We start from the raw sequence: 26,832 nt of genomic DNA, 5'->3' as shown, positions 1-26,832 counted from the left end.
CAAAGAAATCCTGGTGATTGGACTGTTTTAAAATGAATCTATCACATTGTTTCTTCTGTTTGAAAAAAATTATTAAAGTCATTACTGGAATTGTGAAGTTGTCTCTGTTTTGTAATAAATCACAAATAGTTTTGTTTTTTTGCCATCTATAAAATGAAGCTCAACTAGGTCACTATAAAGCTTCCCTAGGTGAACCATATACAGTATTTCAGAGTAGGAGCAACTTGACGGTAGAAATGAAAAATTTATGTTGGTAAAACATTTCATGCGACTAGCATACATTGTGCAAAAAACATGATCCATTTGATGGGAATCTATTAACCTGCAGCCATAACAGTAATCTGCATGGTAAATACCAGTTTTAAACATACGTGGTAGGGTAAGGCTTCATTCAGATGTCCATTTTGTCCATACAAGTGCTATCTGTGTTTTTCACTCATACAGTGAGGAAAATAAGTATTTGATACACTGTCGATTTTGCAAATTTTCCCATCTTCAAAGAATTGAGAGGTCTGTAATTTTTATCATACGTACATTTCAACTATGACAGACAGAAAAAAACAAACAAACAAGAAAATCACATTGTATGATTTTTATTTGCATTTTATTGCATGAAATAAGTATTTGAGACAATAGAAAAGAATAATAACGTTTGGTACAAAAACCATTGTTTGCTATTAGAGGTCAGATGTATCCTGTAATCCTTGAGCAAGTTTGCACTCACTGCAGCAGCGATTTTGGTGCACTCCTCCATACAGACCTTCTCCAGATCCTTCAGGTTTCGGTGCTGTCACTAGACAACATTGAGTTTTAGCTCTCTCCAAAGATTTTCTATTGGGTTCAAGTCTGGAGACTGTCTAGGCAAGCCAAGACCTTGAAATATTTCTTACAGAGAGACTCCTTAGTTGTCCTGGCTGTCTATTTAGGATCATTGTCATGCTGGAAGACCCAGCTATGACCCATCTTCAATGCTCTTACTGAGGGAAGGAGGTTGTTGGTCAAAATCTTGCGATGCATCACCCCATCCATCCTCCCTTCAATACGGTGCAGTCATCGTGTCCTCTTTGTAAAAAAGCACCCTCAAAAGATGATGTTTCCACCCATATACTTCACGGTATAGACAGTGTTTTTGGACTTGTACTAATCCTTCTTCCTCCAAACACCGCAAGTGGAATTGATACCAAAAAGTTCTATTTTGCTCTCCAAAGGACTCTGGATTACAAACCCAATTCTACATACCTACAATGCCCATTATGCACAAAACCTTTGTCACATGACTTCTGAGAGACTAAGGAACCACCTTTTGCATGTCTTCTACAGCATCAAGAGTAAAATCCAGAAGGAATTTGAAACACAAAGAAAGACACTTCCAGAAAGCACAGAACAAAAATTACAACCCCGGACCAGACCCCAATCAGAGGACAATAAAACTTTCACACTTCTTATCTATGAACTGCAGCAATATTTATGGCCACAACAGTTTGCCCCCTAGCCATAGTGATAGTTCTGCTTCAGATAACTTGTCTTCTTTACTGCTCTATTCTATGTCCTGTTGTGTATAAATATGTGACTCTTCAGATTTTGTATTATACTGAGCCTGATGAAGAGACCTGCGTAGTCTCAAAAGCTTGCTATTATTACCATCTTTTCAGTTAGCCATTAAAAGGTATCAACCACTGAGGACTCTCAGTTCTTGTAAACAAACTTTTTTTATTTCTACTGGCTAACATGGTACAAAGATATATTTTACCTGTATTTTCCTCTCATCAGACCACATGACCTTCTCCCATGTCTCCTCTGGATCATATAGATGGTCATTGGCAAATTCCAAATGAGCCTGTGCTGGCATCAGCAGGGGGACCTTGCATGCTCTGCAGCATTTTAATTCATGACGGTGTAGTGTTACTAATGATAATCTATGAGACTGTGGTCCCAACTCTCATTGACCAGATCCTCCCATGTAGTTCTGGGCTGATTCCTGACTGACAGTCATCTTGTGTTTTTTCCATTTTCTAATAATTACGTCAACAGTTGTTGTCTTCTCACCAAGCTGCTTGCCTAGTCTTGCAGGTCTAATCAGGTTAAAAAAAAAACGGTTCCAGTCCGGAATTGATCCCAGGTATCTGGCTGGACACCGGTCCCGATATAAGTCTATGGAACCAGAATCTGGAGCTTAAAAATGGTGGTCAAAGGGATAGGAGCAAGCGTGATACCTTTTGAGCCTCCGGCTCAGCTAGAACTGCTCCCGCCTCCACTCACTCTTCTTTTGGAGGAGCTCATTAGCCTCATGCATATTCACTGCTTTCCTTGATCACTGACGTCTCTGATTGGCTGCAGTCAGACCCCACCCCCAGACAGCATCTGTCATTGGTTGGAATCACAGATCCAGTCTGCGGATCTATCATGGTATAAAAATAAAACAAAACTGGCGTAAGGTTTGCTTATATTATGATACTCAGCACAAATAAAGCCCATGGCTACAGGCTGCAGTCCCCAGCCATGCACTTATCTTGGCATGTATCAAAATAAGAGAAACTGCATGCAGCTTTTTATTATTACTATTATTATTATTATTTAAATAAATAATTAAAAAAAAACACGTGCGATACCCCCAAATTTGATACCCAGCCATGATAAAGCCCAACAGCTGGGGGCTAGTATTCTCAGGCTGGGGAGACCTGTGTTTTTTCCCCGCCCGGCCTAAAAATAGCAGCATGCAGCTGCCCAGGATCGTCGCATCCATTAGATGAGACAGTCCCGGCACTTTACCAGCCTCTTCCCGATTGCCCTGGTGCGGTGGCAATCAGGGTAATAAGGGGTTGTCAGCTCACAACTGCTACTAAGCCCTAGATTAGTAGTGGCAGGCGTCTATGAGACCCCCCATTACTAATCTTATTGTGAAAGTTAAATAAACACCAACACCGAAAAAAAACCTTATTTGAAATAAAAGACAAACAAGCACCCTCTTTAACCATATGGAGGGACCCTACACCAATTTTTTATTTATTTTACTGTACGCTATAGACCCGCAGACCGGGTCTGTGATTGGAAGTGTGGGGCACGTCTGACTGTAATAAATCACAGATGTTGGTGTTCGGGAAAGCAGCGAATATGCATGAGCCTAATGTGTGGCCTGAAAGAAGAATGAGAGGCTGTGGGATCAGCGTGACAGACTGTGATTCGGTACGTATGTGTAATGCCTGCCTGGATCAACAGACTCAGGGGGGATGTAATGGACAGACTAGAGGGAAGCCACTTACCAAGCAGGACCTCCAGAACCCTGAAACCCTTTAACCCCTATACAGGGATTTGGAATTACACAGGGCCCTGGATATCACTACCTGTGGAAGGCTGCAATCCGATGAGAGTAGTCGTCAAGCAGGGGCAAACCAGGAATAGTAGAACAGGGACAGATTCGTCAGACAAGGACGTAATCAGAAAACGGAGCAGAGGTCAAATCCGGATCGGGCAGCGAGGTACAAAAACAGCAGGCAGAAGGGTTGTAAGCAAACACGCAGAAGTCAGCACACAGGAATCACAAAACAGAATAGGGCAGACCAGGAGCCAGGAAATCAGAACTATCTATGGCAGTGGCATGTGACAGGGGGGAAAGGTGTGGTGTCTTCCCATTGGCTGTAGCTGAATGCTGGCAACTTCAGCTGGAAGACACATGCCACCCACAGTCAGCCAGCGGTACTGCAGATCCCAAGATAACCCAGCCCAGTGGATGATCGGAGCCTGCGCCCACCGATGCTGCTGGCATCGACTCCTCTCCCATCACTAGCACCATCCACGGCAGGAACACGGCGTCGCCTGGTGATTGATGCAGAAGCCGCTGGAGCAGACTCCGGCGGTGACGTAACAGTGTGAAGCACTAGATTATATGGGGACCGGCATCTGGCCAACTACCAGGGATCAATCCCCCGCCGACTTCGGCGGGGGATTGATTTGCAAGTCCTCCCATCACTAGTGAGAAACGCAGGGACAAAACGCAAAAAGAATGAACATTCTGCAGTTTGTCAGACGTTTGTGACAAATCAACTGCAGACAAAAAGAAAACCTGCAACCTGCGCTCAGCAAATCTGAATTCTCATAGACTTTGCTGAGAAGTCAAAAGTGAGAACTTTCAGACAACAAAACTGCACCAAAACCCCTGGCAAAAAAACGCAGCATGTGCATATGGCCTAAGGCTAAGTTCACACTTCTGTTGTTTTGCTTCAGTCACAATCCCTTTTGTGACTGATGTGACTGATGCGTTGCAGATTGTTGTACAACTGATGGGACGGATCCGTTACCTGGCAAAGGGGAGAGAGAGAGCCCCCATCATTACTGCATACACCGGCACTACCACCCCCATCGTCACTGCGTACACCGGCACTACCGCCCCCATTGTCACTGCGTACACCGGCACAACCGCTCCGATCATCACAGCACACACACTGGCACTATGGCCCACATCATCACCACACACCCCGGCACTACTGCCCCCATCATCACCGCACACACACAGGCACTACCGCCCCCATTATCACTGCACACACACCGGCACTACCACCCCTATCATCACCGCACACACACCGACACTACCGCCCCCATCATCACCGCACACACACCGGCACTACCGTCGCTCCCATCATCACCGCACACACACCGGCAATACCGCTCCCATCATCACCACGTACACCGGCACTACCGCTCCCATCATCACTGTGTACATCGGCACTATCGCCCCGTCATCACAGTGTACACCGGCACTACCGCCCCCATCATTACCGCACACACACCAACACTACCTCCCCTAACACCATACACACAGCGGCACTACCGCCCCCATCATCACCGTACACACACCAGCACTACCGCCCCCATCATCACCACACACATAGGCACCACTGCCCCCATCATCACCGCACACGCATCGGCACTACCTGATTGACGTCACCGCAGACAGCGCAACTCACTTCAGTTGCTCTGTGGAGATCACAGTGAGCGGCGGTGTTCTGTGGCCGCTCCTGTCAGCTTCCGATGTAGCAAAGCTGAAAGCGCCGTGTGACCTTGTGTAGATTACGTCAGACCTGGAGGGGTGTTTGGGGATTTTAATAAAGTGGTGAAAGAGGGTGTTTTTATGTCTTTTATTTCAAATAAAGGATTTTTCAGTGTGTGTGTTTATTTACTTTCACTTACAGGTTAATCATTGGGGGTGTCTCATAGACACCTACCATCACTAAGCTAGGACTTAGTGGCAGCTATGGGCTGCCATTAACTCCTTATTACCCCGATTGCCACCGCACCAGGGCAATCTGGATGAGCCGGGTGGAGTCCCGGGACTGTCGCATCTATTGGATGCGGCAATTCCGGGTGGCTGCTGATATTTTTAGGCTGTGGGGCTCCCCATAACGTGGGGCTCCCCATCCTGAGAATAGCAGACCTCAGCCATGTGGCTTTACCTTGGCTGGTATCAAGATTGGGGGGGACCGCACGCCGTTTTTTTAAATTATTTATGTTACTGCAAGATATAGACCCACCCACTAGCGCCTATGATTGGTTGCAGTTAGACGAGCCCCAGGCTGAGTGACAGCTGTCTCACTGCAACCAATCATAGGCGCCGGAAGGCGGGGAAAGCAGTGAATACGAGATGGAATAATGAGCGGCCGGCATTTTCAAAACCAGGAGAAGCCGTGGGAGCAGTGCGATAGCAGTGCAGCTCCGCGCCGTGCCGGTAATCGGTGAGTATGAAGGAGGGAGAGGGAGAGACAGACGGACCGATCAACAGAGAGACAGAGACCGACATTGACAGAGAGAGAGAGAGAGAATTTTGCACTAACCGGAAAGAAATTTCCACTTCTGAGCATGCTTTGTTGCTAAAAACGGATCTGTCGCCGGAATCAGTCATTTAACTGATTCCAACAGATTCCAGCGCCCATAGGCTTCTATTATAACCATGATGGATGCCGACTGAATCCTGCATGGTGCATTTTTTTTGATGCTGCAAAAAACATTAGGCTAAGTTCACACTTCCGTTGTTTTGCATCAGTCACAATCCGTCGCCTTGAGGGATTACAGTATCCTGCAAAATATTTTTCAGGAATCCGTTTTTTCCCCATAGGCTTCTATTAGCGATGAATTGTGACTGATGGACTTGCGTTGCATCCGCTGCGTGACAGATCAGTCAATTACTGACTGTCAGGCGGGAGCAACGCTGAATGTAACATTTTCTGTGTGCGGCAGATCGGTTTTTTACTGTAAGCATGCGCACAGTAAAAAAACATGATCGACTGTAAATTCAGTTCCAGCGGTCGGAACGATTAGCGCCGGCGGGCGTCTTTTGAGAATGATTGCTCTCATAAAAGCCGGCTGCTGGGAGATCAGCTGATCGCTCTCAAAACCCGGCCGCCGGCATTAGAGAACAATCAGCTGATTGCTCTCTCTCTCGGAATCTGCTTTCTCATGACAATTCTTGTTAACCGTTGTACAACGCATCAAGCAACGCAGGTGACTGAAGCAAAACAACGGAAATGTGAACATAGCCCTAGGCTACTTTCACACTTGCGTCGTTTGGCATCTGTCACAGTGCATTGTGTGACGCATGTGACGGATGCGTTGTAAATACTGTGATAATAAAGACAACAGATTCCTGTAAAATAACGCGTTGTGTTAGTTTTTTTTTATCCGAGAGAGCCCCCATCATCACCGCACACACCCCGGCACTACCGCCCCCATCATCACCACACACACCCCGGCAATACCGCCCCCATCATCACCGAACACACCCCGACACTACCGCCCCCATCATCACCGCACACACCCCGGCACTACCGCCCCCATCATCACCGCACACACCCCGGCACTACCGCCCCCATTATCACCGCACACACCCCGGCACTACCGTCCCCATCATCACCGCACACACCCCCGCACTACCGCCCCCATCATCACCGCACACACCCTGGCACTACCGCACCCATCATCACCGCACACACCCCAGCACTACCGCACCCACCATCACCGCAAATACACCGGCACTACCGCATCCATCATCACCGCAAATACACCAGCACTACCGCACCCATCATCACCGCACATACATCGGCACTACCGCCCCATCACCACCGCAAATACACCGGCACTACCACATCAATCATTACCGCACACACCCCGGCACTACCGCATCCATCATCACCGCACACACCCCGACACTACCGCATCCATCATCACCGCACACACCCCGGCACTACCGCACCCATAACCACCGCAAATACACCGGCACTACCACATCAATCATTATCGCACACACCCCGGCACTACCGCATCCATCATCACCACACACGCCCCGACACTACCACATCCATCATCACCGCACACTCCCCGGCACTACCGCACCCATCATCACCGCACACACCCTGGCACTACTGCACCCATTATCACCGCACATACATGGCACTACTGCATCCATCATCACCGCACACACCCCGACACTACCGCATCCATCATCACCGCACACACCCCGGAACTACCGCACCCATAAACCACCGCAAATACACCGGCACTACCACATCAATCATTATCGCACACACCCTGGCACTACCGCATCCATCATCACCACACACGCCCCGACACTACCACATCCATCATCACCGGACATATCCCGGCACTACCGCACCCATCATCACCGCACACACCCTGGCACTACTGCACCCATTATCACCGCACATACATGGCACTACTGCATCAATCATCACCGCACACACCCCGGCACTACCGCATCCATCATCACCGCACACACCCCGGCACTATCGCACCCATCATCACCGCACACACCCCGGCACTACCGCACCCATCATCACCGCACATACATCGGCACTACCGCCCCATCACCACCGCACATACATCGGCACTACCGCCCCATCACCACCGCACACACCCCGGCACTACTGCATCCATCATCACCACACACACCCTGGCAAGCCCGGGTGGCTGCTGGCTGATATTGTTAGGCTGGGGGGGCTCCCCATAACGTGGAGCTCCCCATCCTGAGAATACCAGCCTTCAGCGGTGTGGCTTTATCTTGGCTGGTATCAAAATTGGGGGCGACCGCACGTCGTTTTTTTGTTATTATTTATTTATTTTACTGCATGATAAACCCGCCCACCGGCGGCTGTGATTGGGTGCAGTGAGACAGCTGTCACTCAGCGTGGGGGCGTGTCTGACTGCAACCAATCATAAGCACCGGTGGGCGGGGGAAAGCAGTGAATACGAGATGGAGTAATCATGAGCAGCCGGCATTTTCAAAAGAGGAAAAGCCGCCAGAGCAGTGTGACAGCTGTGCAGCGCCACGCCAGTGATCGGTGAGTATGAGAGAGGGGGGGAGAGACCGTCACAGAGAGAGAGAGAGAGAGAGAGAGAGAGAGAGAGATCGACCGACAGACAGACAGACAGACAGACACCAGGAGTGCTTTTAAACGTTATGCTGGAAATGCTGAGCATGTTCAGTAGAACTTGATGTAATCCTGCACTGGAATCCATCGCCAAATGCATGGCGACAGAATCCAGCACCAAAGACAATCATTATGCCTCTGCCTCTTAACGTATCCGACGGAATCCTGCGGAGTCAGATTCTTTTACAGCAACAAAAAACGCTACATTTAGCGTTCCCTCCGCCCGACGGTCACTGACGGTCAGCAACAAAACAATTGATGCGCCATGGGGCAGATGCAACCCGAGGCCATCCGTTGTAATCCGCCCTTAATAGAAGCCTATGAGGAATAAACAGCTTCCTGCAACGGTTACCGTAATTCCTCAAGGCGGCAGATTGCAACGGATGCCGCACAATGCAAGAGTGAAAGCATAAGCCTAAAGAACCGTGTGCAGCATCCAACAAAACCGCTGCAGCTCTAGTACGCCTGTGTGCACAGCCCCCACCAGCTGCCACTGATCTGCCCTGTACTGTGCATACTCCCATATACCATGGCTTATCTGCAGCAGCCATCCGGGATATTAGAGAACACCACAAGCTGTGACTGCGCCTCAGCTCCTCTGTACAGGACACCCTGGAGACGGAGGATAATATTATTACGTCAGAGGCCGCTGTACTGAACAGGCTCACTCACTACTGACAAGCGTTACGTAACCCTCCTCTAATCGGCGTGACCTTCATGGAGGCGGTGTACGCACGACTCACGGACTCCTGGGAGTTGTAGTTTTCCTCTTGTATGATCGTGGCCGTAACACGCCGTCAGGAACTACATTACCCGGCGTCCTCTGCGTGCTGACGTCAGTCACGGGGAACGTTCGGGAAGGTTACTGAGCTCTTACATCAGAGTAAGTGCGGCACAGCTCGGGTCTGGAGTTGGTGGTGAGTGTCCTGGTGGGCCAGGGTTATGCAGTGTGTTATGGCTGAGTGTGTATTGTGTCCATACTGAGCATAGCACACATGTCATATATACAGACACACGGTGTGTAGCTCTGCGAGGAGACTGTCTGCTCTGTGCTGATACCTGGCTGCACAGCCTGCACTGGGCACAAGTCTCATCAGTTACAGGGAGAGTAGAGGCCGCCGCATCTTCCCTGATAACACCATCACCAGTGAGTGAGAGTCATGCATTACTGATTATTCAAATATTAAATCTTTATTGACATCAATTAAAACAGAATGTTCCACTAGGAGTCCGTACAGGGGCACTGCAGCCTGGATGGTGCTGGGACATGAGCCTGTAAAGCAGGGGTGGGGAACCTTTTTTCTGTCGGGGGCCATTTGGAAATTTCTACCAACCTTCGGGGGCCGCACAAAATTATCAATGTTTAAATGACCCTGCTATATTGGGGGAAGCAATTAATTAACTGGGGGCATGGGGCTGGGGTCACAGACACCACACGCGGGGCTGGGGTCACAGACACCACACGCGGGGCTGGGGTCACAGACACCACACGCGGGGCTGGGGTCACAGACACCACACGCGGGGCTGGGGTCACAGACACCACACGCGGGGCTGGGGTCACAGACACCACACGCGGGGCTGGGGTCACAGACACCACACGCGGGGCTGGGGTCACAGACACCACACGCGGGGCTGGGGTCACAGACACCACACGCGGGGCTGGGGTCACAGACACCACACGCGGGGCTGGGGTCACAGACACCACACGCGGGGCTGGGGTCACAGACACCACACGCGGGGCTGGGGTCACAGACACCACACGCGGGGCTGGGGTCACAGACACCACACGCGGGGCTGGGGTCACAGACACCACACGCGGGGCTGGGGTCACAGACACCACACGCGGGGCTGGGGTCACAGACACCACACGCGGGGCTGGGGTCACAGACACCACACGCGGGGCTGGGGTCACAGACACCACACGCGGGGCTGGGGTCACAGACACCACACGCGGGGCTGGGGTCACAGACACCACACGCGGGGCTGGGGTCACAGACACCACACGCGGGGCTGGGGTCACAGACACCACACGCGGGGCTGGGGTCACAGACACCACACGCGGGGCTGGGGTCACAGACACCACACGCGGGGCTGGGGTCACAGACACCACACGCGGGGCTGGGGTCACAGACACCACACGCGGGGCTGGGGTCACAGACACCACACGCGGGGCTGGGGTCACAGACACCACACGCGGGGCTGGGGTCACAGACACCACACGCGGGGCTGGGGTCACAGACACCACACGCGGGGCTGGGGTCACAGACACCACACGCGGGGCTGGGGTCACAGACACCACACGCGGGGCTGGGGTCACAGACACCACACGCGGGGCTGGGGTCACAGACACCACACGCGGGGCTGGGGTCACAGACACCACACGCGGGGCTGGGGTCACAGACACCACACGCGGGGCTGGGGTCACAGACACCACACGCGGGGCTGGGGTCACAGACACCACACGCGGGGCTGGGGTCACAGACACCACACGCGGGGCTGGGGTCACAGACACCACACGCGGGGCTGGGGTCACAGACACCACACGCGGGGCTGGGGTCACAGACACCACACGCGGGGCTGGGGTCACAGACACCACACGCGGGGCTGGGGTCACAGACACCACACGCGGGGCTGGGGTCACAGACACCACACGCGGGGCTGGGGTCACAGACACCACACGCGGGGCTGGGGTCACAGACACCACACGCGGGGCTGGGGTCACAGACACCACACGCGGGGCTGGGGTCACAGACACCACACGCGGGGCTGGGGTCACAGACACCACACGCGGGGCTGGGGTCACAGACACCACACGCGGGGCTGGGGTCACAGACACCACACGCGGGGCTGGGGTCACAGACACCACACGCGGGGCTGGGGTCACAGACACCACACGCGGGGCTGGGGTCACAGACATCACTGTGGGGAGGCACACAGGACTGGGGGGCTGCACACAGGACTGGAGGGGACTGCACACAGGACGGGAGGGGGCTGCACACAGGACTGGGGGGGGCTGCACACAGGACTGGGGGGGGCTGCACACAGGACTGGGGGGGGCTGCACACAGGACTGGGGGGGGCTGCACACAGGACTGGGGGGGGCTGCACACAGGACTGGGGGGGCTGCACACAGGACTGGGGGGCTGCACACAGGACTGGGGGGCTGCACACAGGACTGGGGGGCTGCACACAGGACTGGGGGGCTGCACACAGGACTGGGGGGTGCACACAGGACTGGGGGGGTGCACACAGGACTGGGGGGTGCACACAGGACTGGGGGGGTGCACACAGGACTGGGGGGGTGCACACAGGACTGGGGGGTGCACACAGGACTGGGGGGGTGCACACAGGACTGGGGGGGTGCACACAGGACTGGGGGGGTGCACACAGGACTGGGGGGGGTGCACACAGGACTGGGGGTGCACACAGGACTGGAGGATGCACACAGGACTGGGGGGTGCACACAGGATTGGGGGGTGCACACAGGACTGGGGGGTGCACACAGGACTGGGTGATGGGCTGCACATAGGATTGTGTGGGGGTGCACACAGGACATTGGGGGGCTGCACACAGGACTGGGGGGGGCTGCACACAGGACTGGGGGGCTGCACACAGGACTGGGGGGCTGCACACAGGACTGGGGGGCTGCACACAGGACTGGGGGGCTGCACACAGGACTGGGGGGCTGCACACAGGACTGGGGGGTGCACACAGGACTGGGGGGGTGCACACAGGACTGGGGGGGTGCACACAGGACTGGGGGGGTGCACACAGGACTGGGGGGGTGCACACAGGACTGGGGGGTGCACACAGGACTGGGGGGGGTGCACACAGGACTGGGGGGGTGCACACAGGACTGGGGGGGTGCACACAGGACTGGGGGGGTGCACACAGGACTGGGGGGGTGCACACAGGACTGGGGGTGCACACAGGACTGGAGGATGCACACAGGACTGGGGGGTGCACACAGGACTGGGGGGGTGCACACAGGATTGGGGGGTGCACACAGGACTGGGGGGTGCACACAGGACTGGGTGATGGGCTGCACATAGGATTGTGTGGGGGTGCACACAGGACATTGGGGGGCTGCACACAGGACTGGGGGAGGGGTGCACACAGGATTGGGGGGGTGCAAACAGGACTACTGGGTGATGGGCTGCACACAGGACATTGGGGGGCTGCACACAGGACATTGGGGGGTACACTGCGCTGAGAGTTTCATGCAACTCTGGGGGAGAAGGTTTACAGAACTGGTGTGGGGAGACACAAAGCATTGGGCAGGGCACATAGCAGCAGAGGTTCGGCGCTGGACTCACAGCAGCATTGCATTCACATCACTGGAGTGCAGGAGCCGGACACACTGCATCAGAAGGAGAAGGCAGGCACTGATCTCCGGAGGGCAGGGGGCGTGCACACAAGGCAGGAAGCTGTGAGGCTGCTGTGGACCCGCCCACAATTGGCACTGGCCGACGGGAGAACACATTGCAGCACAAACAGCAATGTGTGGATTTAAAGGGCCGGCGGCAGCAAGACCGCGGTGACAGCACCAGCACTGCCTCCCCCGGGAATCTGCCTGGGGGCCACATAAAAGGTCATGGCGGGCCGCATGTGGCCCGCGGGCCGGAGGTTCCCCACCCCTGCTGTAAAGGGCAGTGATCAGTACAATGCACACCAGTTATTATGGACTCCTGGTATTTCTCTTCTCATTCTCCTCCATTGTCACTGACAGGTCTATCTTCTAGCGCCTGTACACCCAGCAGCAGAAGATGTTTGCCGCCAGGCTCGCCTGCCTCCGCAGTGTGCCCACGCTCGCCCGGCCGGCGCTGATCCAGCCGTCACCAGTTATACGGAATACGATAAAGACTAATCAATGGCTCCTGCAGCCTAACCAGGTAAGACGTCTCATGCTGCCTGTATGTGACCCTGGTGGCTTCTCCCTGTTGTGAACACCAGGTGATGGTCCCAGGACGCCTGTGTTCTCCATAGTGGGGTAATTACAATGGTTAAATGTCAAATAATAAAGGCTCCTTCACGTCTTGCATTGGAGAGCGCACTTTTCGGGCACGTCTGGGCTTAGGCTGCTTTCACACTACGTTTTATTTTAACATGCGTCATAAACGTTTTTTTGCTGCAAAAGCGGATCCTCTTTTTGCAGAGAAAAACGCATCCAAACGCATGTTATTTTGCAGGATCCTGTCACTTGAAGTTTATGGGTGGGCATTGGAGTCATGTGAGGGGAACTGAACGTGAAAGAGCCGACAGCTGCGGTAAGCTGTAACCAAGGTAAATATTGGGTGACTAAGTGAAGTACTTTGCTTGAATACCCGATATTTACCTTGGTTACAAGCGTCCGCAGCTGCTAGGAGCCGGCTCCCTGCACACGTAACCAAGGTAAACATCGGGTAACTAAGAAGCGCTTTGCTTGGTTACCCGATATATACCTTGGTTACGAGCGTACGCCGCTCTCAGGCGGGGGAGAGAGAGGAGGGAGGGGGGAGAGACAGAGGGATGGAGGGGGAGAGAGAGAGACTGATCACGCCAGGCTGGTTTCTGGGCATGCTCAGTAGAGCAAGCAGGATCCTGTCTATCAGCATGCCAGCATTCACATGCGTTTGCGTGCAGTATAGTCAGGATCCAGCGATTTGCAGTATTTGGACGCAGCTCAAAAAAGCTACAAGTAGCGTTTTTGAAAAAAGTTAAAAAACTGCAAGTCGCTGGATCCTCACTATAACGCACGCAAACGCAGGTGAACGCATGTTGACGCGAGTCCATTGCAAATGCATTGAAATGAAAACGCATTTGCACTGGATCCGTTTTTGCGTTGAAAAACGTTCATGACGCATGTTAAAGGTATTGTGAAAGCAGCCATATTGAAATTTTACTGTGGATTATTTCCCTTCATTTCAATGTGGAAATAAGCCATTGCAGAGTATGTGCACACGGACAGTGTCAGAGCGACTGCTGTGCGCACATTCTGTTAGATGTCTCTTCTTTTAACCACTTCAGGGTTCGGAGACCCACAAACAGTTGAGAAGTGACTTGCTCATTCTTCAGGCGGCTTCCGCTAGGAGGTCGTCCACTCCTTATACTTAGTGTAAATCCACCGACTGCTGCAGCAAAGATGGCAGAGCCGCTAATGAATCCGCTTCAGGAAAACCACCACCGATGAGGGAAACTACAGCGCTGGCATCTAAATGACACCATGGGCACACAACCTCATAGAAACCATCTGAAAAAGTTGAGCTCAGGCCTTTTATGTGTAGTATAGGGATGTAGTTCTTCAGAGAAGCAGTTTAGAGACAGTCGCCATATCGTTGCAGTATCATCTACTGTACCATATCATCTACTCATGTTTTGACACTTTTTTCTCGCTTTAAACATAGGCTTTATTAGGTGAAGGGGCTGTCCATTACCGGACAAAGCATTCTTGGATGCTAGCATGCCTCAGATAAGAACAAAAAAACCTCTCTGCTCCGTGACTGGCGCCATTCCAACAATGCTCATAGAACAAAATAGGGACGGCACCACCATTAAATATATATAGGTAATGGAAGTGTGCTTCAACCCATAAATAGAATCTGGAACACAACACATGGGAAAGAGTGAGCACAACTACACCAAACATATACTGGAAAATCCAGGATAATGGAATCAAGCAAGAGGAGTCCCTTGTTGCATGCAAAAAGTGTGAAAAAGTTTATTAATAACACAGAGAAATATTGTTAAGACCATTTAAAAATGGGAAAGATCAAAAGAATGATCTACCCATGAGCAAATTGGCACATCACCAACCAAAACCTCATGAATTAATATAAAGCATACAAGCTCACAATAGCAGTACCAAAGGACAGTATACAGCAGTACATAGTCACCAATTGTAGGTGGTGGAATGCTTTTTTTTTTTCCTCTCTAGGTCACTTTATTATATACCGTATGTTTCATTTTATAAGACGCACCCCAAATTTAGAGATAAAAAAAAAAAAAAAAGGGGGTCTGTCCTATACTCCGGTGTTGTCTTACTGGAGGAAGGCAACAGCGGTGGTGGAGCGGGGTCACACGAGGCAGAGGCTGTGCTGGCTGCGGGGAGTGTCCCAGATGCTCTGTCGGCGGTCCGGGCTTCAAAGAAATGGTGCCCAGAGTGGCGCCTGCGCAGATGGAGCTTTTATCCAAGAGGTCCATTTGCGCACACGCCAACTCCGGACGCCCTCAACATTTGAAGCCCGGATTGTGGACAGACCATCTGGGACAGCCGCCACACCGGCCTGCTCCACAACATATCCACCGCAGCTTCCGCTGCCAGTTCAGCCACCGCAGTCCGCACAGCCAGCAGGGCGCCCGGCCAATTTTCCACCCCTTGGTAAGCTATAGTCAGATTTTAAGACGCATGCCTCATTTTCCTCCCAAATTTTTGGGAGGAAAAGTGCGCCTTATAATACGAAAAATACAGTAAGTAGAGCTGTGGACAACCCCTTTTAAATCACTAGGAGCTAGCTGGAGTTTTTTTTTTTTTTTTAGGTATGGAAATAAGAACTTACAGGGTATTTCTAACAGTAGTCATGGATCGTCCTTCCACCAATCACTAGAATAGCAGTCTGGAGCCTCGTTTCCCATAACCGCACACGTGGAAATTCCTTCTGGTGCGAATTGTGTTCTCTTCATGCGCGGTGCAGCTCCCACATTTCACAGAGACCGGCACTGGACAGTTCTAAAGAATTCATTAAAGAAAATTCTATGTATTTTTGTCAGTGTGTGAACAGTATTTTAATTTAAAAGCTAGTTTACACTAGATCGCTACAATAAAGACAAGCCAAAATAACATGGCCGTGTGTCTGTCATGGGGAGCTTGCTGTTACCTGCCCACTCACCATAACAAGCAGCTGATGCAGGGTTTGGTCGCAGATTTTTAGGAAAATAAATCTGTTTTGTTTGCTTTGAAATGCATATTTTAGTTTGTTTGTGTTTTTTTTTTTTTTTTCTTTTTCTTTCCAATGCTATTTTGGGGAGGTTTGTGAAGGTTTTTGTTTTTCCCACTTAGATTGTTGCAGCCTTTTGACTTGACAGTGTCAAGTTTGTGGAGCAATCATCATCAAAGAAGGGGTATATCTTTTTTTTTAATTTTTTTTTGTTTGTACTCTTGTTAGATTTTACTTTGTTGGAAAAAACTCAAAACACTTTGTATGAATAGCATTGTAGGTTTCCCATTGAAATAAATAGAAAATTAGCATACGGATATTTGTGGATACATTTCAAAATCTATATAAACAAAACCTCAGTGAGATCATAGGCTTAATAACATCACTCCAACCTTTAATGGGGGCTCCTGAGCAGCTTCCCGTATACCGAGGTAGGACATATGGACAGGTTAGGTCGTGACATCCATGACTGATTTTTTTTTTTTCTCCTCTTTAGGCTTTGTGCTGCAGATTTCTGCGGATTTACCACGGATTCGCTGCAGAAAATGTGTCTAATATTTCTGCAGTCATGTATACAATGCTGTGCGCACACTGCGTTTTTTTTATATCTGCGGATTTACTCACGGAATTAATGTGCATGTCCCTATTTTTTTGCGGTCCCTGCGGTTTTGCCATTAAGTATTGGTAAAAACCCGCAGGGACCAACCTGCGGAATAATCGCAGCAAAAACGCAGGTGCGGTATTTTACCAGAGGGTGCAGATTTTTCTTAAAAGTCCATTTTCTAGTGCGCACGTGCTGTTCCTATAAACCTGTGTTGCGCCCTCCTCAGGTCCAGGGTGGCTACAATTTAGTCTTGACTAGATTTTATTGTTACTACGCATTTATTTAAAATAAAATATTTGTTGTGCTGCAATGTATATAACCTGCTTCTTGTGTTTTCTCATATTTTATGTTTTACCAATAGGGTTATACCACAAAAACTAGATTTGGAATGCGCCGTGTAAAGACGGCACGTGAAGAGGTTAAAGAAGCCGCTTTTGAACCATCCATGGGAACGGCCGCTCGCTGTAAGTATATGTAGGACTCAATTAGGGGTTTTAGAGAATCTTAAAATAACCTGATGTTACAACCCAGCATATAGCAAGCAACAATACTAGATATACATACTAATGCTATCTTTTTTTTTTTTTCTTCTTCAGTTGACGCAACAGGAAGACTAATTGTGGCTGGCAGTGCTGTGGTTGGTCTGGGAGCACTGTGTTACTATGGATTGGGAATGTCTAATGAGATGGGTGCCATTGAGAAGGCCATGTAAGAGAATTTCTATTATTTGTGTATCTGAATGTGGTTCCCCAATCAAGAGTTCAGGAGTGTTTAATGTCTTTGACGTGCGATATAACAGTACTTCAGGTGTGGGTGTAGGGAGCAGGCTCAGGAGCTGAGCCTGCTGCACGTACACCTGAAATCTGCAATGTTATACAGCCAGAATCTGACTGTAACAGCAGCGACCTGAGCTAGCACGGATTGCTGCTAGTCTACGCCTTAGGCTAGGTTCACATTTCCGTTGTTTTGCATCAGTCACATGCGTTGCTTGATGCATGTGACTGATGCGTTGTACAACGGATGACAAAGAACAAAATTCATTGACGGACTCTGTTGTGTGCGGGGAGTGGAGCGCGAGGGGGGCGGAGCCGAGCAGGGCCGTGGCGCTGAGGACGTCAGTGCCGCGGGGACTGCAGGGCTGGGGACAGGTGAGTGTGTGTGTACACATGCGGAGTGCAGGAGGGGGCGGAGCCGAGCGGGGAAGTGTCGGCTTCCTGCACACGTATCCAGTGTAAATATTGGGTAACTAACCAAAGCGCATTGCTTAGTAACCCGATGTGTATCCTGGTTACATGTGCAGGGAACCAGAGAGCATGCGCAGCAAAATCCTATAGATTGCGCTGCTCAAACGTTACAGGCTGCGTTCCTTCCGCCCCGCGGTCAGTCTGATCAGTCGGGCGGAGGCTGCAACGCAGTATAATCAGTCACAATCCGCCGCTCATACAAGTCTATGGGAACAACGGAATACGCCAAACGGATTGCGTTGTTTACCAAAGCAGCGGATTGTGACTGATACAATTTAACGGAAGTGTGAACCTAGCCTTAAATACTGCGGTCAGTCTCTGCCAACAGCATTAAAAGGAATGTCACCAGGATTTTGCAATGTAAGCTGAGGACAGCATTCTGCAAGGATTAAAAGGGAAAAAAAAACATGTGTTTTTCCTCCTCTGCATTGCAGAGCAGATCACCCCCTGCTGTGATTGACATTTTAGTCAATGTATAATCTCTATTGAGAGCCGTGTGTGTGTGTGTGTGTGTGTGTGTGTGTGTGTGTGTGTGTGTGTGTGTGTGTGTGTGTGTGTGTGTGTGTGTGTGTGTGTTCCCAGCTCTGTTATATTCAATTCTTAAATAATGTCACAATGCCTGCACCCAATAATCTAAGTTACACATGGTTGGTGTCAGAATCTCTTTGCCTACAACATGCTGCTCTCAGATGAAGTAGCAAACACTTGCTGGCAGATTCCCTTTAAAGTGTCAGGTTTCTGGGAGTATACCATTTTGTGTATCTATTGGCTGTGACATGATTGCTGAGGACCTCCCGAAGGTCTATATTACGGCCATCTTGATTGGCCTATGATACCCACAAAGGCTGGGCTTCATGGGAGACCATACTTTTCACTGTATAATTCAATACCGTAGTATTGCAGTTTATAGAACAATCAATCACAGAGTCAAGTCATCCAAGGTGACTAAACAATGATGTAAAGTAAAAATGAAAAAAGTTATTAAAAATATAAAATCTAAATGTTTGAATTAGTTTCCCCTTTTCTCAGGTTGAAAATCAAGAAATAAAATGAGATGTTTGGTATCTGTGCCCATAAAGGTCCAGTCTATGAAAAAATAAAATTAATTAGCCCGTATGGTAAATGCCATAAAGAGGAAATAAAATGAGCTGACAGAATTACTGTTTTTTTTTTTTTTTTTGTTTGTTTGTTCTGGTGCTCTCCGCAGCTCCCTTTTTTAAAAAGAAAAAAAAAAAAAATTAAAAAAAAACTAAAACAAACATAATTAAAATGTCATAGATCTACACCTAAATAGTATAAAAAAAGTCACCTTTTTGTTCAAAAAGCAAGTCCTCATACAGGTCCATCACCCGAAAAATACGTTGTTTTTTTGAAAAAAAAAAAAAAAAATATATAATAAGTGTGGGCTATTTATATATTTATTAAAAAAAAAAACACCCAAAGGAAGGAGAAAACAAGCCCTATCAGCACTTCCACCTGAGGGGGAACACAACATTTTTTTCAGGTGGACTAAAATGTCTTTTTCAAGTATAAGGTGCTTTAGGAAACCCCTTTTCACTGGTGTTCTGTAATCTTGAACTGTCTTAGCATCTTTTAGTTGTCTCCTGAGCTCTTGGTTTGCAGGTACATTGCGCTCCATAATCTTAGACCTCTGTAAGAATCAATGTGCTACAATGATTTTCATCTATCTGACCTGTTATTGATGCTACATAATAAGTATCGAGTTGTCTGAGCAGATAAAATGCCCTATAGTGCTGCATTATGTGCAAAGCCTACATCCATACCATGCACCCATTTAAGAGGCACTGATTTCACAGTACTATGTACATACAGCAATGTGTTATATGTGCCTGTTAAGTTGTGCTCAGACCTGAGCTGACTATAAATGTGTCCTATACTGAACTAATCATTTTCTTACAGAGTTTGGCCGGAGTATGTGAAGGACAGAATAAGAGCCACATATATGTACTTTGCTGGCAGCATTGGCCTCACAGCCTTGTCTGCCGTTGCTGTCAGTAGGTCTCCTGCGCTAATGAGCCTGATGATGAGAGGATCCTGGCTGGTGAGTTGTTTCTCCATATTTTATACTTTTATATCTTTTTACTAGTGATGAGCGAACACTACCATGCTCAGGCGCTCAATACTTGAAACAAGCAGCTCAGTTGCTTCCTATAACAATTAAAAAGCTTCTTATACCTCTCCCTTAGCCTGCAGGACAGCTTGAACCTTTTTGGAACTTGATTTGGGCTGTTAATAGATTTTTGTTTTTCAACTCCTCAGTTTTCTTCTCTTTCTGTTCTCCATGCTTAGTGTGGCACACACAGATTCAAAATGCAAAAATTAAGTCAACTTCTCCCCTTTTTATCTGATTTCAGGTGTGATTTTCATATTGCCCACACTTGTTACTTGCCATTGGTGAATTTGAAATAAAGTTGTTTACCCATAAATTTGGAGAGGTGCCAACAATTTTGTCTAGCCCATTTTTGGGGGCTTTGTGTGAAATTATGTGCAATTTGCCTTTTTTTTTTCCCTCAGATTTTTCTGTTGTTGCAATACACACAAAGGAAATAAATATGTATTTCTTTGTCGCTCCATTGGGAGACCCAGACAATTGGGTGTATAGCTTCTGCCTCCGGAGGCCACACAAAGTATTACACTTTAAAAAGTGTAACCCCTCCCCTCTGCCTATACACCCTCCCGTGCATCACGGGCCCATCAGTTTTATGCTTTGTGTTGAAGGAGGCACACATCCACGCAAGCTCCACATTTTAGTCAGCAGCAGCTGCTGACTTTATCGGATGGAAGAAAAGAGGGCCCCTAACAGGGCCCCCGGCATGCTCCCTTCTCACCCCACTCGGGTCGGCGGTGCTGTTAAGGTTGAGGTACCCATTGCGGGTACAAAGGCTGGAGCCACATGCCGTTATCCTTCCCCATCCCTTAGGGGCTCTGGGAGAAGTGGGATCCTAACCGGTCACCAGGCACTGGGACCGGGCTCCCTCCGCAGCCCCTGGGGGAATCTGCTGGACAGGAGACCGGGTATCTTCAGGGACAGGCCCTGCTCCTATAAGGTACTCTGTGTCCCCTTGGGGACGGCGCATAGAGCGCCTGTGTAACGGACGCTGCAGCAGCTGCTGGGTGTTTTTGTGCGCCGGGACTACCGCGCTGACCGCGCTTGTTTGCCGGCCGCGTTTATAACTTTAGTCCCCGGCTTTTGCGGCCTAGTACCGCATACTCCCGCCCCCGGGCCTGCCAGTCAGGGGTAAGGGCGGGACGCTACACTGGACGTCAGCGGTGAGGGCTGGAGCATACTTAGTATCCTCCTCCCCCCTCACTGAGCACCGTGGGGCACCAGATTCCCGCACTTTCTGAGGCACGCCCACGGCTCCCTCCTCCTCTCTGAACGCTGGCAGCCATTGCTATCAGAACTTCTGCTGGTGGAGAACTTCAGACGAGCTCCACAGCGCTGGGAGGCCCAGGCAGGGAATCTGGTGGACACACAACCGCTGAGGGCGGTCGGTAAGCCGCACCGTTTACTAGGTGTTGGCCCCCCTGGGTGCCGAAGTGTATATATATATATCCTTATATTGTATACATTTACTCTGTTCGGCCGCATTATTCGCTTTTGGCTATATACCCTCACTGATTGCTAAGAGGAGACAACAGCATGTCGTCCGCAAAAAGCAAGGGTGCCAAGGCACAGGCTTATTATGCTACCTGTACCTCTTTTGCGGCTATGTTACCTGCAGGTTCCACCTACCCTCATTGTGTGCAATGCTCGGCCCCTGTGACACTCACTCAGCCGGAGCCTCAGCCACTGGTGGGACCCTCGGCCCAGGTAGAACCACCGGCTACCACTGTCCAGGTGGCAGGGACAGAGTTTGCAGTGTTGGCTGAGAAACTTTCTGAGTCACTTTCTCAATCCATGGCTCAGTCTATGGATAGATGGTCTGCTAAGATACTTGAAGCTTTGCAGTCCAGACCTGTAACACAGGCCCCGGGCACTGTTGAAGCATTGCCCCCAGGCCCCCCTCGGTCGGCGCAGCAAAGTGCCCCTGGGGTGACTCCTAGGTCCCACGGTGAGGACTCCGACACGGACCGCAGTCCCAGACCGGCTAAGCGGGCTTGCTGGGAGCTTCCCTCGACCTTCATCACACTGCTCAGGGTCTCAGCATGAGGACTCTTTGGAGGATGAAGCGGATGGGGCAGATCAGGGGTCTGACCCTGACGCTGCTCTCAATCTTGATACACCTGAAGGGGACGCCATAGTAAATGACCTTATAGCGTCCATTAACCAGGTGCTAGAACTGTCTCCTCCAACTCCTCAGATTGAGGAGTCAGCTTCTCAGCAGGAGAAATTCCAATTTAGGTTTCCCAAACGTACACGGAGTGCGTTTTTAGATCACTCCAACTTCAGAGATACAGTCCAGAAACATAGAGCTTTTCCGGACAAGCGCTTTACTAAGCGCCTTAATGACACACGTTACCCCTTTCCCACTGACGTAGTTAAGGGTTGGGCCCAGTGTCCCAAGGTGGATCCTCCAGTCTCTAGACTGGCGGCTAGATCCATAGTAGCAGTGGCAGATGGTTCATCGCTCAAGGATGCCACTGACAGGCAAATAGAGCTCTTGATGAAGTCCATCTACGAAGCCATAGGCGCGTCTTTTGCTCCGGCATTTGCAGCCGTATGGGCTCTCCAAGCTATCTCAGCCTGCCTGTCGGAGATTAATGCAGTCACACGTGCCTCTACTCCGCAGGTTGTGTCTTTAACCTCTCAGGCGTCGGCCTTTTCGTCCTACGCCATGAACGCCGTCCTAGACTCTGTGGGCCGTACAGCGGTAGCATCCGCCAATTCAGTGGCAGTCCGCAGGGCCATGTGGCTACGCGAATGGAAGGCAGATTCTGCTTCCAAGAAGTTCTTAACCGGTTTGCCATTTTCTGGCGACCGTTTGTTTGGCGAGCAATTGGATGAAATCATTAAACAATCCAAGGGAAAGGACTCGTCCTTACCCCAGTCCAGACCGAAAACACCTCAGCAACGGAAGATACAGCAGAGGTTTCGGTCCTTTCGGCCCTCAGCCAGGTCTCAATTCTCCACGTCCAACAGGCCACAGAAGGACCAGAGGAACTCTGATTCATGGCGGTCTAAGTCACGCCCTAAAAAGACCGCCGGAGGAACCGCCACTAAGGCGGCCTCCTCATGACTTTCGGCCTCCCCAAATCGCATCCTCGGTCGGTGGCAGGCTCTCCCGCTTTTGCGACGCCTGGTTGCCACATGTCCAAGACCGATGGGTGAGAGACATTTTGTCTCACGGTTACAGGATAGAGCTCAGCTCTCGCCCTCCGACTCGTTTCTTCAGAACATCTCCGCCCCCCGAGAGAGCCGAGGCTCTTTTTCAGGCGGTGAGCACTCTGAAGGCAGAAGGAGTGGTCATCCCTGTTCCCCTTCAAGAACGGGGTCGCGGTTTTTACTCCAACTTGTTTGTGGTGCCAAAAAAGGACGGATCATTCCGCCCCGTTCTGGACCTCAAACTGCTCAACAGACACGTGGAAACCAGACGGTTCCGGATGGAATCTCTCCGCTCCGTCATCGCCTCAATGTCCCAAGGAGACTTCCTAGCATCGATCGACATCAGGGATGCTTATCTCCACGTGCCGATTGCACCAGAGCATCAGCGCTTCCTGCGTTTCGCCATCGGAGACGAACACCTTCAGTTCGTGGCACTCCCTTTCGGCCTGGCGACAGCCCCACGGGTCTTCACCAAGGTCATGGCAACAGTGGTGGCAGTCCTACACTCTCAGGGACACTCGGTGATCCCTTACTTAGACGATCTTCTAGTCAAGGCACCCTCCCGGGTGGCATGCCAACACAGCCTGAACACGGCTCTGGAGACTCTCCAGAGGTTCGGGTGGATCATCAATTTCCCAAAGTCAAAATTGACTCCGGCCCAATCGCTAACTTACCTCGGGATGGAGTTTCATACTCTATCAGCGATAGTGAAGCTCCCGCTGGACAAACAGCGTTCACTACAGACAGGGGTGCAATCTCTCCTTCGAGCCCAGTCGGACCCCTTGAGGCGCCTCATGCACTTCCTAGGGAAGATGGTGGCAGCAATGGAGGCAGTTCCATTTGCGCAGTTTCATCTGCGTCCACTCCAATGGGACATTCTCCGCAAATGGGACAGGAGGTCGACGTCACTCGACAAGAACGTCTCCCTTTCTCGAACGGCCAAAGCCTCTCTTCAGTGGTGGCTTCTTCCCACTTCTCTGTCGAAAGGAAAATCCTTTCTGCCCCCATCCTGGGCTGTGGTCACGACGGACGCGAGTCTGTCAGGGTGGGGAGCGGTCTTCCTCCACCACAGGGCTCAGGGCACCTGGACTCAACCAGAGTCCTCCCTTCAGATCAATGTTCTGGAGATAAGGGCAGTGTATCTAGCCCTAAAGGCGTTCCAGCCGTGGCTGGGAGGCAGGCAGATCCGAATTCAGTCGGACAACGCCACGGCGGTGGCGTACATCAACCACCAAGGCGGCACACGCAGTCGCCAAGCCTTCCAAGAAGTGTGGCGGATTCTGCTGTGGGTGGAAGCCACAGCCTCCACCATCTCCGCAGTTCACATACCGGGCGTAGAAAACTGGGAAGCAGACTTTCTCAGTCGCCAGGGCATGGACGCAGGGGAATGGTCTCTTCACCCGGACGTGTTTTAAGAGATCTGTTGCCGCTGGGGAACACCGGACGTCGACCTAATGGCGTCTCTGCACAACAACAAAGTCCCGGCATTCATGGCACGGTCTCAAGATCACAGAGCTCTGGCGGCAGACGCGTTAGTTCAGGATTGGTCGCAGTTTCGACTGCCTTATGTATTTCCTCCTCTGGCCCTGCTGCCCAGAGTGTTACGCAAGATCAGGTCCGACTGCCGCCGCCCCATCCTCATCGCCCCAGACTGGCCGAGGAGGTCGTGGTACCCGGATCTGTGGCATCTCACGGTGGGTCAACCGTGGGCACTACCAGACCGACCAGACTTGCTGTCTCAAGGGCCATTTTTCCATCTGACTTCTGCGGCCCTCAACCTGACTGTGTGGCCATTGAGTCCTGGATCCTAGCGTCTTCAGGGTTATCTCAAGAGGTCATTGCCACTATGAGACAGGCCAGGAAACCAACGTCCGCCAAGATCTACCACAGGACGTGGAGGATCTTTCTGTCCTGGTGCTCGGATCAGGGTTTTTCTCCCTGGCCGTTTGCCTTGCCCACTTTTCTGTCTTTCCTTCAATCCGGAATGGACAAGGGTTTGTCTCTCGGCTCTCTCAAGGGACAAGTATCCGCGCTTTCCGTGTTTTTTCAAAAGCGTCTAGCCAGGCTTCCGCAGGTCTGCACGTTCCTGCAGGGAGTTTGCCACATAGTCCCACCTTACAAGCGTCCGCTAGAACCCTGGGATCTTAACAGGGTGCTAACGGCTCTTCAGAAACCACCTTTCGAGCCGATGAGGGATGTCTCTCTATCACGCCTTTCGCAGAAGGTGGTCTTCCTAGTGGCAGTCACATCACTTCGGAGAGTGTCTGAGCTAGCAGCGCTGTCATGCAAAGCCCCCTTCCTGGTGTTTCACCAGGATAAGGTGGTTCTGCGTCCGGTCCCGGAATTTCTCCCTAAGGTGGTATCCCCTTTTCATCTCAATCAGGATATCTCCTTACCTTCTTTTTGTCCTAATCCAGTTCACCAATGTGAAAAGGATTTGCACTTGTTAGATCTCGTGAGAGCACTCAAGCTCTACATTTCTCGCACGGCGTCCCTGCGCCGTTCTGATGCGCTCTTTGTCCTTGTCGCTGGCCAGCGTAAAGGGTCGCAGGCTTCCAAGTCAACCTTGGCTCGGTGGATCAAGGAACCGATTCTTGAAGCCTACCGTTCCTCTGGGCATCCGATTCCGTCAGGGCTAAAAGCCCATTCTACCAGAGCCGTAGGTGCGTCCTGGGCATTGCGGCACCAGGCTACGGCTCAGCAGGTGTGTCAGGCGGCTACCTGGTCGAGTCTGCACACTTTCACGAAACACTATCAGGTGCATGCCTATGCTTCGGCAGATGCCAGCCTAGGTAGGCGAGTCCTTCAGGCTGCGGTTGCCCACTTGTAAGAGGGGGCCGTTTTACGGCTCTTTTTATCGAGGTATTCTTTTACCCACCCAGGGACTGCTTTTGGACGTCCCAATTGTCTGGGTCTCCCAATGGAGCGACCAAGAAGAAGGGAATTTTGTTTACTTACCGTAAATTCCTTTTCTTCTAGCTCCTATTGGGAGACCCAGCACCCGCCCCTGTTCCCTTCGGGCTGTTGTTCTTTTGTGTACACATGTTGTTCAAATTGTTATTTGGTTCATGGTTTCAGTTCTCCGAACATCCTTCGGGTTGAGTTTTACCTTAGACCAATTTATAAGTTTCCTCCTTCCTGCTTTGGCACCAAAACTGATGGGCCCGTGATGCACGGGAGGGTGTATAGGCAGAGGGGAGGGGTTACACTTTTTAAAGTGTAATACTTTGTGTGGCCTCCGGAGGCAGAAGCTATACACCCAATTGTCTGGGTCTCCCAATTGGAGCTAGAAGAAAAAGGAATTTACGGTAAGTAAACAAAATTCCCTTCATTTAAAGTTGTAATTGTAA

General features: G+C 50.8%; 1 protein-coding gene across 2 annotated transcripts in view; it reads left to right on the top strand.

Annotated features, from left to right (window-relative positions):
• The first annotated feature begins 9,240 nt into the window (after window positions 1-9,240).
• GHITM (growth hormone inducible transmembrane protein) overlaps window positions 9,241-26,832 on the top strand; it is a 29,624-nt gene continuing 12,032 nt past the window's right edge. Inside the window, exons 1-5 of one of the 2 annotated variants that reach the window (XM_075349016.1) lie at window positions 9,241-9,318; window positions 13,164-13,326; window positions 17,313-17,415; window positions 17,548-17,659; window positions 20,116-20,257. In XM_075349016.1, the coding sequence (XP_075205131.1) occupies window positions 13,201-13,326; window positions 17,313-17,415; window positions 17,548-17,659; window positions 20,116-20,257 (483 nt within the window). In that variant the 5' untranslated portion in view covers window positions 9,241-9,318; window positions 13,164-13,200. Of the gene's footprint in view, window positions 9,353-13,163; window positions 13,327-17,312; window positions 17,416-17,547; window positions 17,660-20,115; window positions 20,258-26,832 lie in introns of both variants that reach the window. The other variant, XM_075349015.1, reaches the window with a different exon arrangement.

This window comes from Anomaloglossus baeobatrachus, chromosome 5, assembly GCF_048569485.1.
Source record: "Anomaloglossus baeobatrachus isolate aAnoBae1 chromosome 5, aAnoBae1.hap1, whole genome shotgun sequence".
Classification (NCBI taxonomy): domain Eukaryota; kingdom Metazoa; phylum Chordata; class Amphibia; order Anura; family Aromobatidae; genus Anomaloglossus; species Anomaloglossus baeobatrachus.
This window is presented reverse-complemented; position numbering and strand designations above follow the sequence as displayed.